Below are 13060 nucleotides of genomic sequence, written 5' to 3'. Positions count from 1 at the left end.
GATAGATAGATAGATAGATAGATAGATAGATAGATAGATAGATAGATAGATAGAACGCAAATTATTAAAACACGAACAAATCCATCTTAAATAATGCCTGTTTGTGGTTTCTTTCATGTTATTCTATATGGTTGAAATGGAGAAAACAAGAGGATCGCTGTCAGGTGGATCGCTGCACACCAACAATGCCAGAATCCCTGGGAGGCGGAGGAGGTTGGGGCGGAGGAGGGCTGTCCCATTCGCTTGTGATGGGTCACCACTTCCAATCGAATAGGAGGGCTTTACGGAAAGGACTGTTTTGTTCGCTCTCACGAATAAATTATCTATTCGTCCATCATCGACAATCATCTCGAAGCGTCTACGCATGCATTAAGGTAAGTTTGCTCGCGACTCTCGGTCTCTCATCCTATTGTCCGTTGCATAATGCAACACCGCGCTATTTAATAGACTTTTTTTTTTGCCAAAGGTGTCCGTTACAATTGCTGTCCAATAATTTGTTTTGGGACGTGAATCACCTACGATTATCGTGACAGTGCGGGATAATGTAAGTTGCCAAATGCATCCATTAACGTGTTGACAGTAGCTCGCGCATATGGCACGTGTATGAAATTGTGATCTGTTAAAATACTGATATAATTCAATTACGTGGCTAAATCTCTGCTCTGTCAAACTCATGGGAAATCCCGTGCCTTTTTCGTTTGAAGAAGAGTTCGAACGATTCACAAGGCAAGCGCAAATAGCATTGTCAGTGAGTCGTGAAGGTGTTTTGACTGGAGACATTCAATATTTCAAAAAATAGGGTAGTGTGTTATATCTGTATAACAGCATTTCATTCATGTCTAGGATACTGAAACACCACAGGTTTGTAATTAATCTTTATTAACCTGAACTTGACCGAAGTATTGTGGACTATTGATAGCTACCGTTTTTTTCATACAGCTCTGAGAAAAATGTAAAAGCTTTCACGTTACTAATTTAATGAGATGGTATCAGATGTAATTGGGCTGCCGTGGTTTAATATAAATGTACTAAGACTTTCTGTAATATGTTCATTCATTCATTAGTTAATTTTATTATCATCAGCATTAAATTAAACTAGTGTATTTATATTGCCAGTATTTATTGAGGAGCATGCATTTTGTTTACTACAATCTGTTACACCAATCTTGAAGTGGCTTAAATTGTTGCCAATCAGACTTTGTTCACATTCAAGCAATTGCATTGAGAATAGGTTTTTTCTGCACTGTAAACGGAAAACTCAAAATGTTCTAGTTACTGCCCAATATTAACAGCCTGTTAACATTAGTTCCATGAGAAATAATGCGTTGAGCTAATTGAAAAACTATAAAGTTATTGATCATCTTATTGGTCCAATTGAATATTTTATATTGTTGTAGCGTGCCTTTTTTTTTTTGTTTCACTTAATTTAAAAACTGTATATTGTGGAATTTACATTTCTAAAGCAACTTTACTAAGTTGTTTATTTTCTCTTGTCCCAAAATAAATTTAATGATGATATATAAAAAACAACCATGCACTAAAACACCATCAAATCTAAACATTGGTGGGTGTACTTAACCCAGTTGACACAGAACAGGAAAAAACCTCAAAAAGTGTTATGAAAAAGTGAAAAAAATGTAAGCATTTGAAGCTGCATCTTTAATAATTTACCATAAGAACATGTTTAGAAAGTCATTGATGTAGGCTAATCCATGTTGAGTAGACAAACACAGAAAGCACAAAAATGCATCGATAAAGCCTTCTAAATTGAAGAGCACCATCTTTTCTTCCAGAGCAGAAGACATTTAGCAGTTGACAGGGCTCTGAAAGTTCCCTAAGCTGCTGCTGCTTATGCCGAGTTCAGACAGTATAATTTTCAAAGTAGTCATTTCACAGATGTTTTCACACTGCATGACTATCTGGGCTAGCATTTTATCGCTGCTTTTTGTAAACTGCAAGATGGTTTGGCGACAGGGGGTTTCACACTGCATGACTTTACAATAGGAAGAATCGCTGACAACTTTGTCCAAACTGTTTCACAACCAAACGTTGTGTTGTTATTTACTACTTATGGCCCATTTCCACTGAGTGGTACAGTACGCTTTTATGGCCGTTTCCACTGTCAAAAGGTGTACCGAACCGTACTTTACCACTTTTTCAGCACCCTTTGTAAAGGGTACCAAAAGGCAGAGCTAGATGAGCAGCTGACTGTTATTGGTTTACAGAGATAGGTAATTCGCTCACACGAAAAGCCAGAATGAAAACAAAGGAACCGCCATGTTTTAAATACATAGCCGAGAGATTACGGTAAACTTATATATACATAAATTACAAACCATGGTTGACTCAAGCTCAAACAAACCTTGTCGACCTCTTGATGAACAGCCACAAAGTGAGAAATAGTTTTTACCCTGTGCCCTGTAGTTTTTTAGCTGTTTCGCTTTTTCTTGCACTCCCCGCACATACCTTTTCTATATTAGAGACATTCATTCATTCATTCATTTTCTTGTCGGCTTAGTCCCTTTATTAATCCGGGGTCGCCACAGCGGAATTAACCACCAACTTATCCAGCAAGTTTTTACGCAGCGGATGCCCTTCCAGCCACAACCCATCTCTGGGAAACATCCACAACCACACACACTCACCCACTACGGACCATTTACCTGTACCGCATGTCTTTGGACTGTGGGGGAAACCAGAGCACCCAGAGGAAACCCACGCGAAGGCATGGAGAACATGCAAACTCCACACAGAAACGCCAACTGAGCCGAGGTTCGAACCAGCGACCCAGTGACCTTCTTGCTGTGAGGCGACAACACTACCTACTGCGCCATATACTGTCTACTGTCTCGCCCTATATTAGAGACAACAACAATAAAAAACACGATACTCTGCATTTCAGTTATTTTATTTAACTGACATTTAAATCAAAACAGTATTTTACTTCAGCAGCATCACAACAGATGAGGATTAAAAAAGTTTTTTTTTTTTTTAATGCTTCGCAAGTAATAAAAAAAAAAAAAAATTCACCAAAAGCAAACAACTGTTAAGTAGCACATAGCCTAACTAAAATTAGAAGCTAGCATAATTTAGCTGCATAAACTTAAAAAAAAAATAGCTTGAATGTTTTTTACCACAGCTATCAGTCGGTGGAGGTAAATAAAATAAGGCGGCCTAATTTAACTATGCTGCTTAAACTTAAATCAAAACAGCCTGAATATATGACCATGTATGGGTAATGAAACTTAACAGAATGACTACATATTTTAATTCAAAAAGATCAGTTGGTCTACATGCTCCGATGAAAGCCGAAATTTATAGACCGGCGGTGGAAAAAAGAGCTTAGCAGGCACAGAAGTTGCAAGAACAGACAGGTACCACTAAGCAACTGTGCTTACTTGCAAATCGAGACCCATTTAATTTGCACCACAATAAAGGATCAGGGTTTAGAGAGATGCATGGCTCCCTGAAGTAGCTTTTCGATTTTGGTGTCATCCGGTGAAACATCATTCAATCATCACTGTAGTCCTCTGTGCGCGGCAGAAATATGAACTGTGTCCTGAGTCGTAGCTGGGAACTGTTGTGTACCCTGATAGAAACCTACATTTAGAATTCCAAAGTGCATGGTGCTTAGTGTGTGACCTCTATACTTGATCTATATATATATATATATATATATATATATATATATATATATATATATATATATATTAGTGCTGTCAATCGATTAAAAAAATTTAACTAATTAATCGCACTTTTAAAAAAAAATTTATTGCGATTAATCGCATTTAAAATACTGAAACTTAATTTTGGCTATTCAAATTGTATATTTTATATCATTATAATATACCTTGGAATAAAATCCTGCTGGTAGCCCTGTATAGGGGTGATAGATATTTTGGCTGAAAGACATTCGGCCTACCTGTTAATTTCATTGCTGTTTTTTTTTCCATTTCGCAAGTGCTTCAGCTGGCACCGGCCTCAGTTTTGTGACTTGAAGTTTATGTGGCGTCAACGTATTGATATCTGGATGACAGCAAGAGCAAGATGAAATGAAACCTTAGATTCAATGTGCGGCTGCAGAGTTTCTTTTCACAGTTTCTACAAATTTTGACTATAGGCTCATCTAAATTGTTTTTTCATTTGATTAAAAACATCAAAATATTGCCAGACAGAAGAAGTAACTTACGCTTTTGGAAGAGCGCTCCTTTAGTAATGAAAGACACAGTTGACGGAAACGCACGCATACATGCTCGCACGCACACACGCAAAAGATACACTTATATGCCTATTCATTACGGATTTATTTAACAATAAACGCACAGTAAATGTAAAAAAGAAAGGCATAAATTCGGAAAAAGTGCTTACTGGGGTTTCCGCGATTTCTGTGGTTGCTTTGTTTCTCTGCCATTGGCTTGTCAGTGGTGCGGCATTGCTAAATCACTTTTGTTTTTATCAGAGAATTAAATTACACCTATATAGCCTATTTTAGTTATTTAGCGTAATATATAGTCATTTAGTTTAACTTGTGTAATTTAAAAATATATAAGTTATTTAGTGCTTTTTGGATTTGAGCCTAGGCCGAGTATAAAACCTAATTTTACTTGTAAATACAAAAGGTTATGCGGTTAAATTTTTTTGATGGCACTGTATTGCATGTTAAATGTTACAATTACAAATATTTTTATTAAACAAGTGCACTACCACAAGATAATTTTGTAGATGTAAAAATATAAAATGTATCATTCTCATATTCTTGCCTTATTTATCTTTAATATAAATATAAAACTGTATACTCTTCAATGCGTGGTTCACCTAAGAAAAAAAGCTTTACCAAGGCAAAAAGTTAGTCTAGAGCAGGGGTGTCCAAACTTTTTGGGCCAAGGGCCAGATAAAAAAAAAAAAAAAAACTGTTGTCCCGGGCCTAATTTTACACACACACACACACACACACACACACATAAACACACACACACACACACACACACACACACACACACACACACACACACACACACACACACACACACACACAGGTGTATGTATGTGTGTGTCTATCTATCTATCTATCTATCTATCTATCTATCTATCTATCTATCTATCTATCTATCTATCTATATATATATATATATATATGTGTGTGTGTATATGTGTTTGTATGTGTAGTATTATGGAATAATTTATTAAAATGATAATATATATTTTACTCACCATAAACTCTGTTAATGTGAACAGTGATGTTGTGCCTTCGATTTCAGAATTGATGTCAATTCAGGAGTAAGTCATGTAGTAGATATGCGTAGCAAATCACAGTGGTGGCTGTCAGTTAAATTGGTTCTCAATTAACTTTTATTTAGATTCATCAGTGAAAATGTTTGCTCACATATATATGTGGAGCCAAACAGACTTATCATCCTTTGTGCATGGCGTTTTATCAAGGGAAATTTGGAAGAATCCAAACTCTTGTAAAACTCGGACAGCGAAAGAAGCTGGTGGCGACTGCGAAGAGAATCATCGCACTGCAATTCAATGAGTTCCAGCTGCATGCTCTCTTGTACTTCTTCCACGTTAACAGAGAAAGGGGTTGAGAACAGCTTAATGTCCTTATCCATAGCGGAAAAATCTTGAAAACGGAGATTAAATTCTGTAATGAGGGACGCAAGTGCTGTCGCATATTTCTTCATTTTCCCAGGTATGTTGGCATTGGGATGATGATGGATTTCTTGCACTTTATTAGCACGAAAAAACTGCTGTTGTTAAGCTGATAGGGCAACTGCTAATTGTTTTAGTTTTTGATCTCATTCAGCACCAGTGTAAGAGCTGAAGGCCTGATGTTTTGTTTGTAATGTCTTTTAATATTATATTTCTTCATTACTGCAACTCATTTCTGACAAATTAAACAGGCACATTTCCCGCTGACCTCTGTGAAGAAATATTCATTGCCCGTTGTCTGATGGGAATTGTAGTTCCCGCTACCTCCCGTTCGCTTCATTCGCCTAAGCAAACTTTTCTCAGAAATATAGTTTTATTGAGTCATGCGTAGGGTTGTAACGGTATGAATTTTTTACGGTATGATAATCGTCTAAAACAATACCACAGTTTGACGGTTTCGCGGTATACGGTATTAAATAGTAATTCTCATAGCAAAGACCCTGAAAAGATTAAGAACACGTTTTCTGATAGAACAAAGGTTTTATTTCAACAAACTTTTGAAAGAACCATTTTAATAGAACTATAGAAGTCTTTTATAAAAATAAACTGAAAAATCTCCCATTTTAATAAATTAAATTAGAAGGAATAAACAAGCAAGGTCTTTTAAGATTAGACAAAAATAAACTTAAACTGTCCTTCCTTATAAGCAGGATAAATGGGAGACCAAAAGTGCAATACCAAGTTTATGGCTGTAAACATGTTTTTAAAGTGTTGTTTTTTTCAGTCTAGGTTGTGATGAAGAAATGTAAGCATGTTGAGATTTTCAGGACTTAATCTTGACCGCTGAGGTGAGAGAATGTGTCCACTTGTACAATGAACAAATAAAAAAATAAGAAAATAATAAATAATGTGTCAAAGTCCAAATAAACATGGTGCAAATCCTCAGTAAAAATAGATATAAATATTTACTATACTATAAATAGTTACATAACGAAACTAGATTCAATATGGAACATCCTTAGGTTTTATGTGCCAGCATGGATATGGTTGTCTGTGGATATGGATTTGGATGTGGTTGTATGCAATGCAGACAAACAGCTGCACCTTCATTTGTGTCTTTTGAAAACAGCAAGAGCAGCAGTTCGTCTTTGCTGTGTCACTGTTTTGTCATGTTTCTGTGCTGCTGTGCATGCAAAAGTACTTAGTATGAGAATTATTTCATGCAAAACTTTTTTTTTTTTGCGTTTTATTTAGCCGCGCAGAAATGTATGCCTATCTCTCATTCCGTGTTGTTCAAAAAGCTCAGTGTTGGTCCACAAACAAAAGTGAAACCTATGCTTATTGGTTGTGATATAGCGAGTTTGAACCAATCTGGGCATGGAGGAGGGACAATGCATCAATGTATCATGTCAGGTTTGTCCGGAGACACAGTGACGAGCGTTTCTTTGTCAAATCAGCGTTGTCAATTTTTGATGACGTAACCGCACTGATTCCGGAGCCTCTGAAAGTCCGGAAAAGCACTGGAAAGCTGAGATTCTCTTCTTTATGCTAATCTTTGAATTGTATGAATCGGATCAGCGGATCAAAAGTTATTAAACATTTAAGAGCAACACTCATTTTTAGCCGCGGACGGCTGTCTCGGTCTTTAAGGGTTAAAACCGTTGATATGCAATTGTTCATGGTATGATAATCGTGCACGTTCAAATCGTGGTAGACCGTCATACCGGTATATTGTTACAACCCTAGTCATGCGCCTACGATAATATTGAAAATTCTATTTTATTACTATTTAATTACTATTGCGGTATGACGATATTTACAATATTGTTACATCCCTAGTGGTTTGATAATATATCATATCGCTCAAAACTTTATCTGTCATGTTAATGATCTGCCCCTCATCCTTCATTATTACAGATCGATTTATTAGATGATTTGTCATAAGATAAATATTAACAAAAGGATTTTTTTTATGGAGACCCATCTTAAAAACAATCGATAATCAATAATTGATTTAGTATAAATACAAGTTTTAGTAACAATAACTTAAAACAAAACATACCTTTGTACATGAAAGAGCAGGTTCTCAGTAAGACAAGCTCGTCGCATCAGAAATGACTCTTGCTTATGGCGTCTTCTTCACGGGCATCTTACGTTGTATGCATCACCGTCGCGTTTGTACACATGCTTTAAATTAATGCCTTTTGTCTCCCAAATTCATATAATAAAGAGAATGATAAAATAAAATTTTAAACCGGTTAACTGTAAATGTTTCTGTTTAGAACGATTAGTTTTTTTTTTCATTTTTCGTTTCTGTTCCTGCAAAATGTCACAACAGAAAGTAAAAAAAAAAAACAAAAGACCTGCAACTGTGTTAATTGCGTTAATTTTTTTTAACGCGTTAAATATTTAAAATTAACAATGCGTTAATGCACTAATTTTGAGAGCACTAATATATATATATATATATATATATTATATATATATATATATATATATATATATATATATAAACTAATTATTCACACTTTTTTTAATTAATCATGATTAATCACGAAACAAAATTAATCATAATTAATCTTGATTAATCACGAATATTACAGAAATAAAACACAGGCATGTGCGTGCCATTTGAATTTCAAAACAATAAGTGTCAAAAACAAACAAAAATGATTTCCATGTTGGATTCTAAGTGGACTACAAACACACACACCTAGTGCAATACAGTGCACTCGGTGAGCGAAGGATCCCTTTAGATTCATCAACATGCATGGTCAAGTTCATCAAATTAGTTTAAACTAAGCATTTTAAATAGGGCTGTCAAATAATTACATTTTTTTTATTAGAACTTTCAGTGGATTAATCAGGATTAATCACTATTTGCAACTACCCCTGCCTACCACATTTTTATTATGCACATTTTGAGTCATCTGTTGCGTTTTTGTGTGGGAAAACAATGTTTTCAGTAAAACTTTTAAATCAAACTAAAAGAACAATCCATTTTCCTTTACCTCCATTCTTTAATCCAGTTGTTCAAGCAAGCCTAACTATAACATCTAACTATAAATCTACTGAGCTTTATCATCTTTCATCGAGTTGCTGAGGCAAACTAACTTGTTAACATTTTCTGAAAGTAAAGCTGACCTTTTCTTGTTCACAATGTGACCTGCAACTAAGAAAAGTCGTTCACAGGGAACAGTGGTTGCAGGAGTGGGTAGATATTTTTGAGCTAGTGAGGCCAGCTTCTCATGGGGTCCTGAATGAGATGCCCACCACCTCAAGGGGCAGTCCTCCAATTTAATTGTGAGCTCTGCTCTGTACCTGTGTATGGCAGGTTGGACCTCGTCATCTTCTGATTCTGAATCTGAGCCCATTTGCAGAAGGCTGATTTTCTTCCTGGGTGGCCCATCATCATGTGCCTGTGAAAACTTTTTGGGTGATAGTTGTTGCAGCATCCCTTCAAGTGTGGTCCACACCTCTTCTCTGTCTGTCTTGGGCAGGCATTTCAAGTCTTTGAAATGAGGATCCAATACTGTAGCAATCTGGAGCCATGCATTGTTGAGCTGTTCTTGACGGGATGCGAGGTCCTCCTTGAACTTGGTCTTAAAGCTCAGCACATATGCATGGTCCTCACCACAGGCTTCCATCTTGAGATGCAAGTGGCAGAGAGAAGGTAGTACCACAGAACAGGAGACACAGGCCTCCCTACCCTCAGTTATATACCTAAACACACACACAGACACACAAAAAGACACACACACACACAAACACACGCACGCACGCACCCCCCCCCCATCATCATTATTATCTTTTTACATACATATTATCGATATTTAACTTGGTTTAATTTATTTCAGAAAATAATCAAAGCAATGTGAATTGATTGCTACAGACTGATTTACCTGCATGGCTCTAGAAGTGTCTCCAGCCTCTGCAGTTTATCCCACTCTGCTGCGGTCGGCAAAACAAGTTTGTGCTCCTTATTGTCTAGGGCTGCGATGACAGCCTCTTTATTGCTACTCAAGCGCTTGAACATTTCCAGCGTCGAGTTCCAACGTGTTGCACGTCCTGGATCAATGGCTCTTCCTTCTTTCCCAGGCTGACTTGCTGTGCTTGAAGCTTCGCAGCATTTGCTAGGCTGTGCAAAAAATGACAGACAACTTTGCGAGCCTTGACCAAAGCATTCGCAAAGCCGCTGTCAGCAAGACTCACTGTGACACATCTCTGCAGCATGTGAGCGACACAGTTCATGTGTTCATAGCGTGTAAGTCAAATTGTGGCAACCATGTTGCTTGCACTGTCAGTCCCAATGGTTTTCGTTTTTTCCTCGATGTCCCACTTATGTGCAACAGAAAGGAACTGTTCTTTACGAGCCTCCACAAAATGACGCTTCTCAGTTTTTAATATAGTCACCGCAAAAGACTTCAGTTCCCACATTTCACTGATGTAATGTGCAGTTACTCCGAGGTAATTGTTGTTACTCATTGATGTCCAATGGTCTCCTGTCAGGGGGATAATTTTTTTTACTGCTTACATAGAGCTCGTGGATTTTCGTCATAACTTTGGCTCTTGACGGTGGCTTATAGGATGAGTCTTGAGACGCCACTTGCAAAACATCCATGAAACCCGAGTCTTCTACAATGCTAATGATTCTACAATCCTTTGCAATCGATTATGCTATTGTGTTGGTCAAATTATCAGAGGTTGATTTTGTTAATGGCCTGCGAAATTTCAGCGTGGTCTGTCGCAAATTACCTGCTAAACTTGACGACCCAGCAAACGCTTGTTTGGTGTTGACATGGTACTTCATGCTTGAACAGCTCCGGTGAAATTCAAACTCCTTGTTATAAATCTTGCAAAAAACCTTGAACTTGTTAACTGTCTCATCAGCATTCTTTTTATATTTGAATCCGTCCATAGGCCCATCATGCTCATCTTGCTCCATCTTGCCTCTAGCTCCCCAAATAATTTGTCACACTGCTCATGCATGAAATGTGTAAAAAAAAAAGTGACGCAATTAACAGCAAAAAATTATTAATGTTGTTAACGCGTTATTTTTGACAGCCCTAATATATATATATATATATATATATATATATATATATATATATATATATATATATATATATATATATATATATACAGGTGGATTTATTTACAATTGTGACAAACAAGTGGAGTCATGGATGGTGCTCCGGTGTGTGGTGTGTTCGCTCTCTTTAGGGGAGAGTTATCCGTGTAGGGCTCCGGGGTGGCTGTTTGGTCACCAGCGTTAGTGCTCAGTCTCATGGGGATGTGTCTCTCCATCTGGCTGAGTTTGTGCTGATACTCCTCATTTTCCAGGTTGACGCTGATGACTCCACGAGATGCTTGTCACACACCCTGAATCCCGAAATAGGAGATGGATGAGAAGTGACCCCTGACAGACCTGCAGAAGCTGCCCAGATATAAAGGAGGTCGTCAGCGTCAGGTTTTGGGAACATTATGATTGGGCAGGGCCATGGGGTGCATGATGGTTCTAGTTTTACCCCCTCTTTAATAGCCTGCCCACAAGCCTCAGGAATATTGCGCTGTTGTAACGCAGGCCAGCTAGTGTGTGCTGTGCTGTTAAACCTCACTCCTCTGACCTCTAAAGGTGCTCTAGCGACAGACGCTAGAGGCCATGGTCTTTAGCCTCCTTGCTAGAGCACCTGACTTCCATGCAGAAGGTCGCCGGTTCAATCACAGCTCAGAGCAGGTTGGGTGGCGTAGGACTGGCGGGGTTCCACTGTGACGAGGTATTCCCAAACTAAAGGCTTGACACAGTCGTTTTTCTCCCTCATTTGTTTCACATGCTCCATGAAAGAACATTGGGCTGCAGGCTGCTGTTCCGAGGCCTCCTTTGCCACATCCAGAAGGCCCCGGGTAAATTCTGTGTCTTTGCCTCAGAAAGTCGACTTCTCGTGACCGTTTCAAATTTGTTCTGGAGGCTGAAGCTGCGTTTTGCTGCCACAATGGAGAGTGTCGTGTTCTGTTCCTTGTCTTTCAATCAGCAATCGAGTCAGTGGGTCTTGATTTCAAAAGATGGATTTATTGCCAGACAATAAAAACGAGAGGCTAACAGACAAACAAATGTCTCTCCATAAACCTCTGCCTCTCTGTCTCCCTGTCTTGCTTTTATACATGTAGTGTTGCAGACTTTCCCACAGATATGGTCTTGTGCTGTGAACCTGCTATATTTTTGGCTGTGTGCCTTTTGAACTCAGGTATATTCTTGGCTGTTTGCCCTTTAGGTGCTGGTTTAAAGTTTACATGTACTCAGCTAACTACTAGGCTTGCTCTTACTGTTATACCTTCACTTCACACTTAATTGTACACATATTAATATGATTATACAGAATAACATGTTCATTGCATATGTTAAACAATATATGTTTTCTTGCACACATTGCATATGTTAAACAATATATGTTTACTTGCACACTTGTACACAATTGGAGATATTTACTGCATATTCACTGCACACTTTACCAAATATATGTTCACTGCACACTATTGGAGAGAAGATCAAATCCTTGACATACAAATATATGTTCACTGCACACTATTGGAGACAAGATTACAGTTTCTCCGTCAAGAGTCCTTGTCAGAAGCAGCCAGGGCTCTACAGACAGACTCGGGCCAGATATGGTTAACAGGAATCTGGCCAGTGCTTTAAAGCCGCATCACAAACGCATGTGCGAGAGCGAGCTGCGGGCCATACTCAGCCCGGATAACACTCGCCGATGCCGAGTCGGAGCCGGAGGCGCCGAAGGGCAGTTGAGCTCGGGCCGATTACTACCTGCTATCTGGGTTGCGCCACGTACTTCAGCCAGCGTTTTGTAGTTAGGAAACATTTCTCCTAAGGAAGCGATCAGAAGTTTGCTGGATTTTCTGAATGTGGGATTTCCCGGTCTTGCAAGCACTCGTTTCACCGGGAAAAAATACTGCAGCACGCACTCCATCAGCACCAGGGGCGAGGCTTCACCCCTCTGCGTTCGGTTGTGCATGGTGCTCACAACGCACTCCAAACCACCTGACCGTCTTGTTGCCGCTTGGTTGGCCTGTAACAACAGCTGTCGGCGACTGAGGATTTTTGTCTGTTCTTCATCGTCCACTGCATCACTTATTATTTACACTTTATTATTAATATCACAACTATTTACAGCTGCTGTGAGATTTTTGCAACTGTATGCAGCGGTGACAAAGAGGAGACAAAACAAGGGCAATCGCCATCAGCTGGACAGGAGTGGGAATTACAGTTAGATACAAATTAAATAGATCCCCCTCAGCATCTTCTTCTTTGGCCTTAGTCCCGTATAGTTGCAGGGTTGGCGCTTTGGAACAAGTCCTCCATTTAGACTTGTCTATATGATAACGACTATTTTAA

General features: G+C 38.5%; 2 protein-coding genes across 3 annotated transcripts in view; one reads left to right on the top strand and one right to left on the bottom strand.

Moving 5' to 3' along the window:
* Nucleotides 1–264: 264 nt before the first annotated feature.
* Nucleotides 265–13060, top strand: part of pde4bb (phosphodiesterase 4B, cAMP-specific b) — a 158009-nt gene continuing 145213 nt past the window's right edge. Inside the window, exons 1-2 of one of the 2 annotated variants that reach the window (XM_087240575.1) lie at nt 265–374; nt 467–544. The gene's annotated coding sequence lies outside the window, so the exon portion shown is untranslated. The remainder of the gene's footprint in view (nt 375–466; nt 545–13060) is intronic. The other variant, XM_087240574.1, reaches the window with a different exon arrangement.
* On the bottom strand, nt 8311–9375 carry LOC147837033 (E3 SUMO-protein ligase ZBED1-like). The gene has a single exon (XM_087241789.1). It carries the CDS (start codon nt 9297–9299, stop codon nt 8721–8723), a length of 579 nt encoding a protein of 192 aa, XP_087097915.1. The 5' UTR covers nt 9300–9375; the 3' UTR covers nt 8311–8720.

The sequence above is a fragment of the Danio rerio genome, chromosome 2 (genome assembly GCF_052040795.2).
Source record: "Danio rerio strain M-AB ecotype USA chromosome 2, GRCz13ab, whole genome shotgun sequence".
Taxonomy (NCBI): domain Eukaryota; kingdom Metazoa; phylum Chordata; class Actinopteri; order Cypriniformes; family Danionidae; genus Danio; species Danio rerio.
Note: the sequence above shows the minus strand (reverse complement) of the source record. Positions and strands in the feature narration are given on the sequence as shown.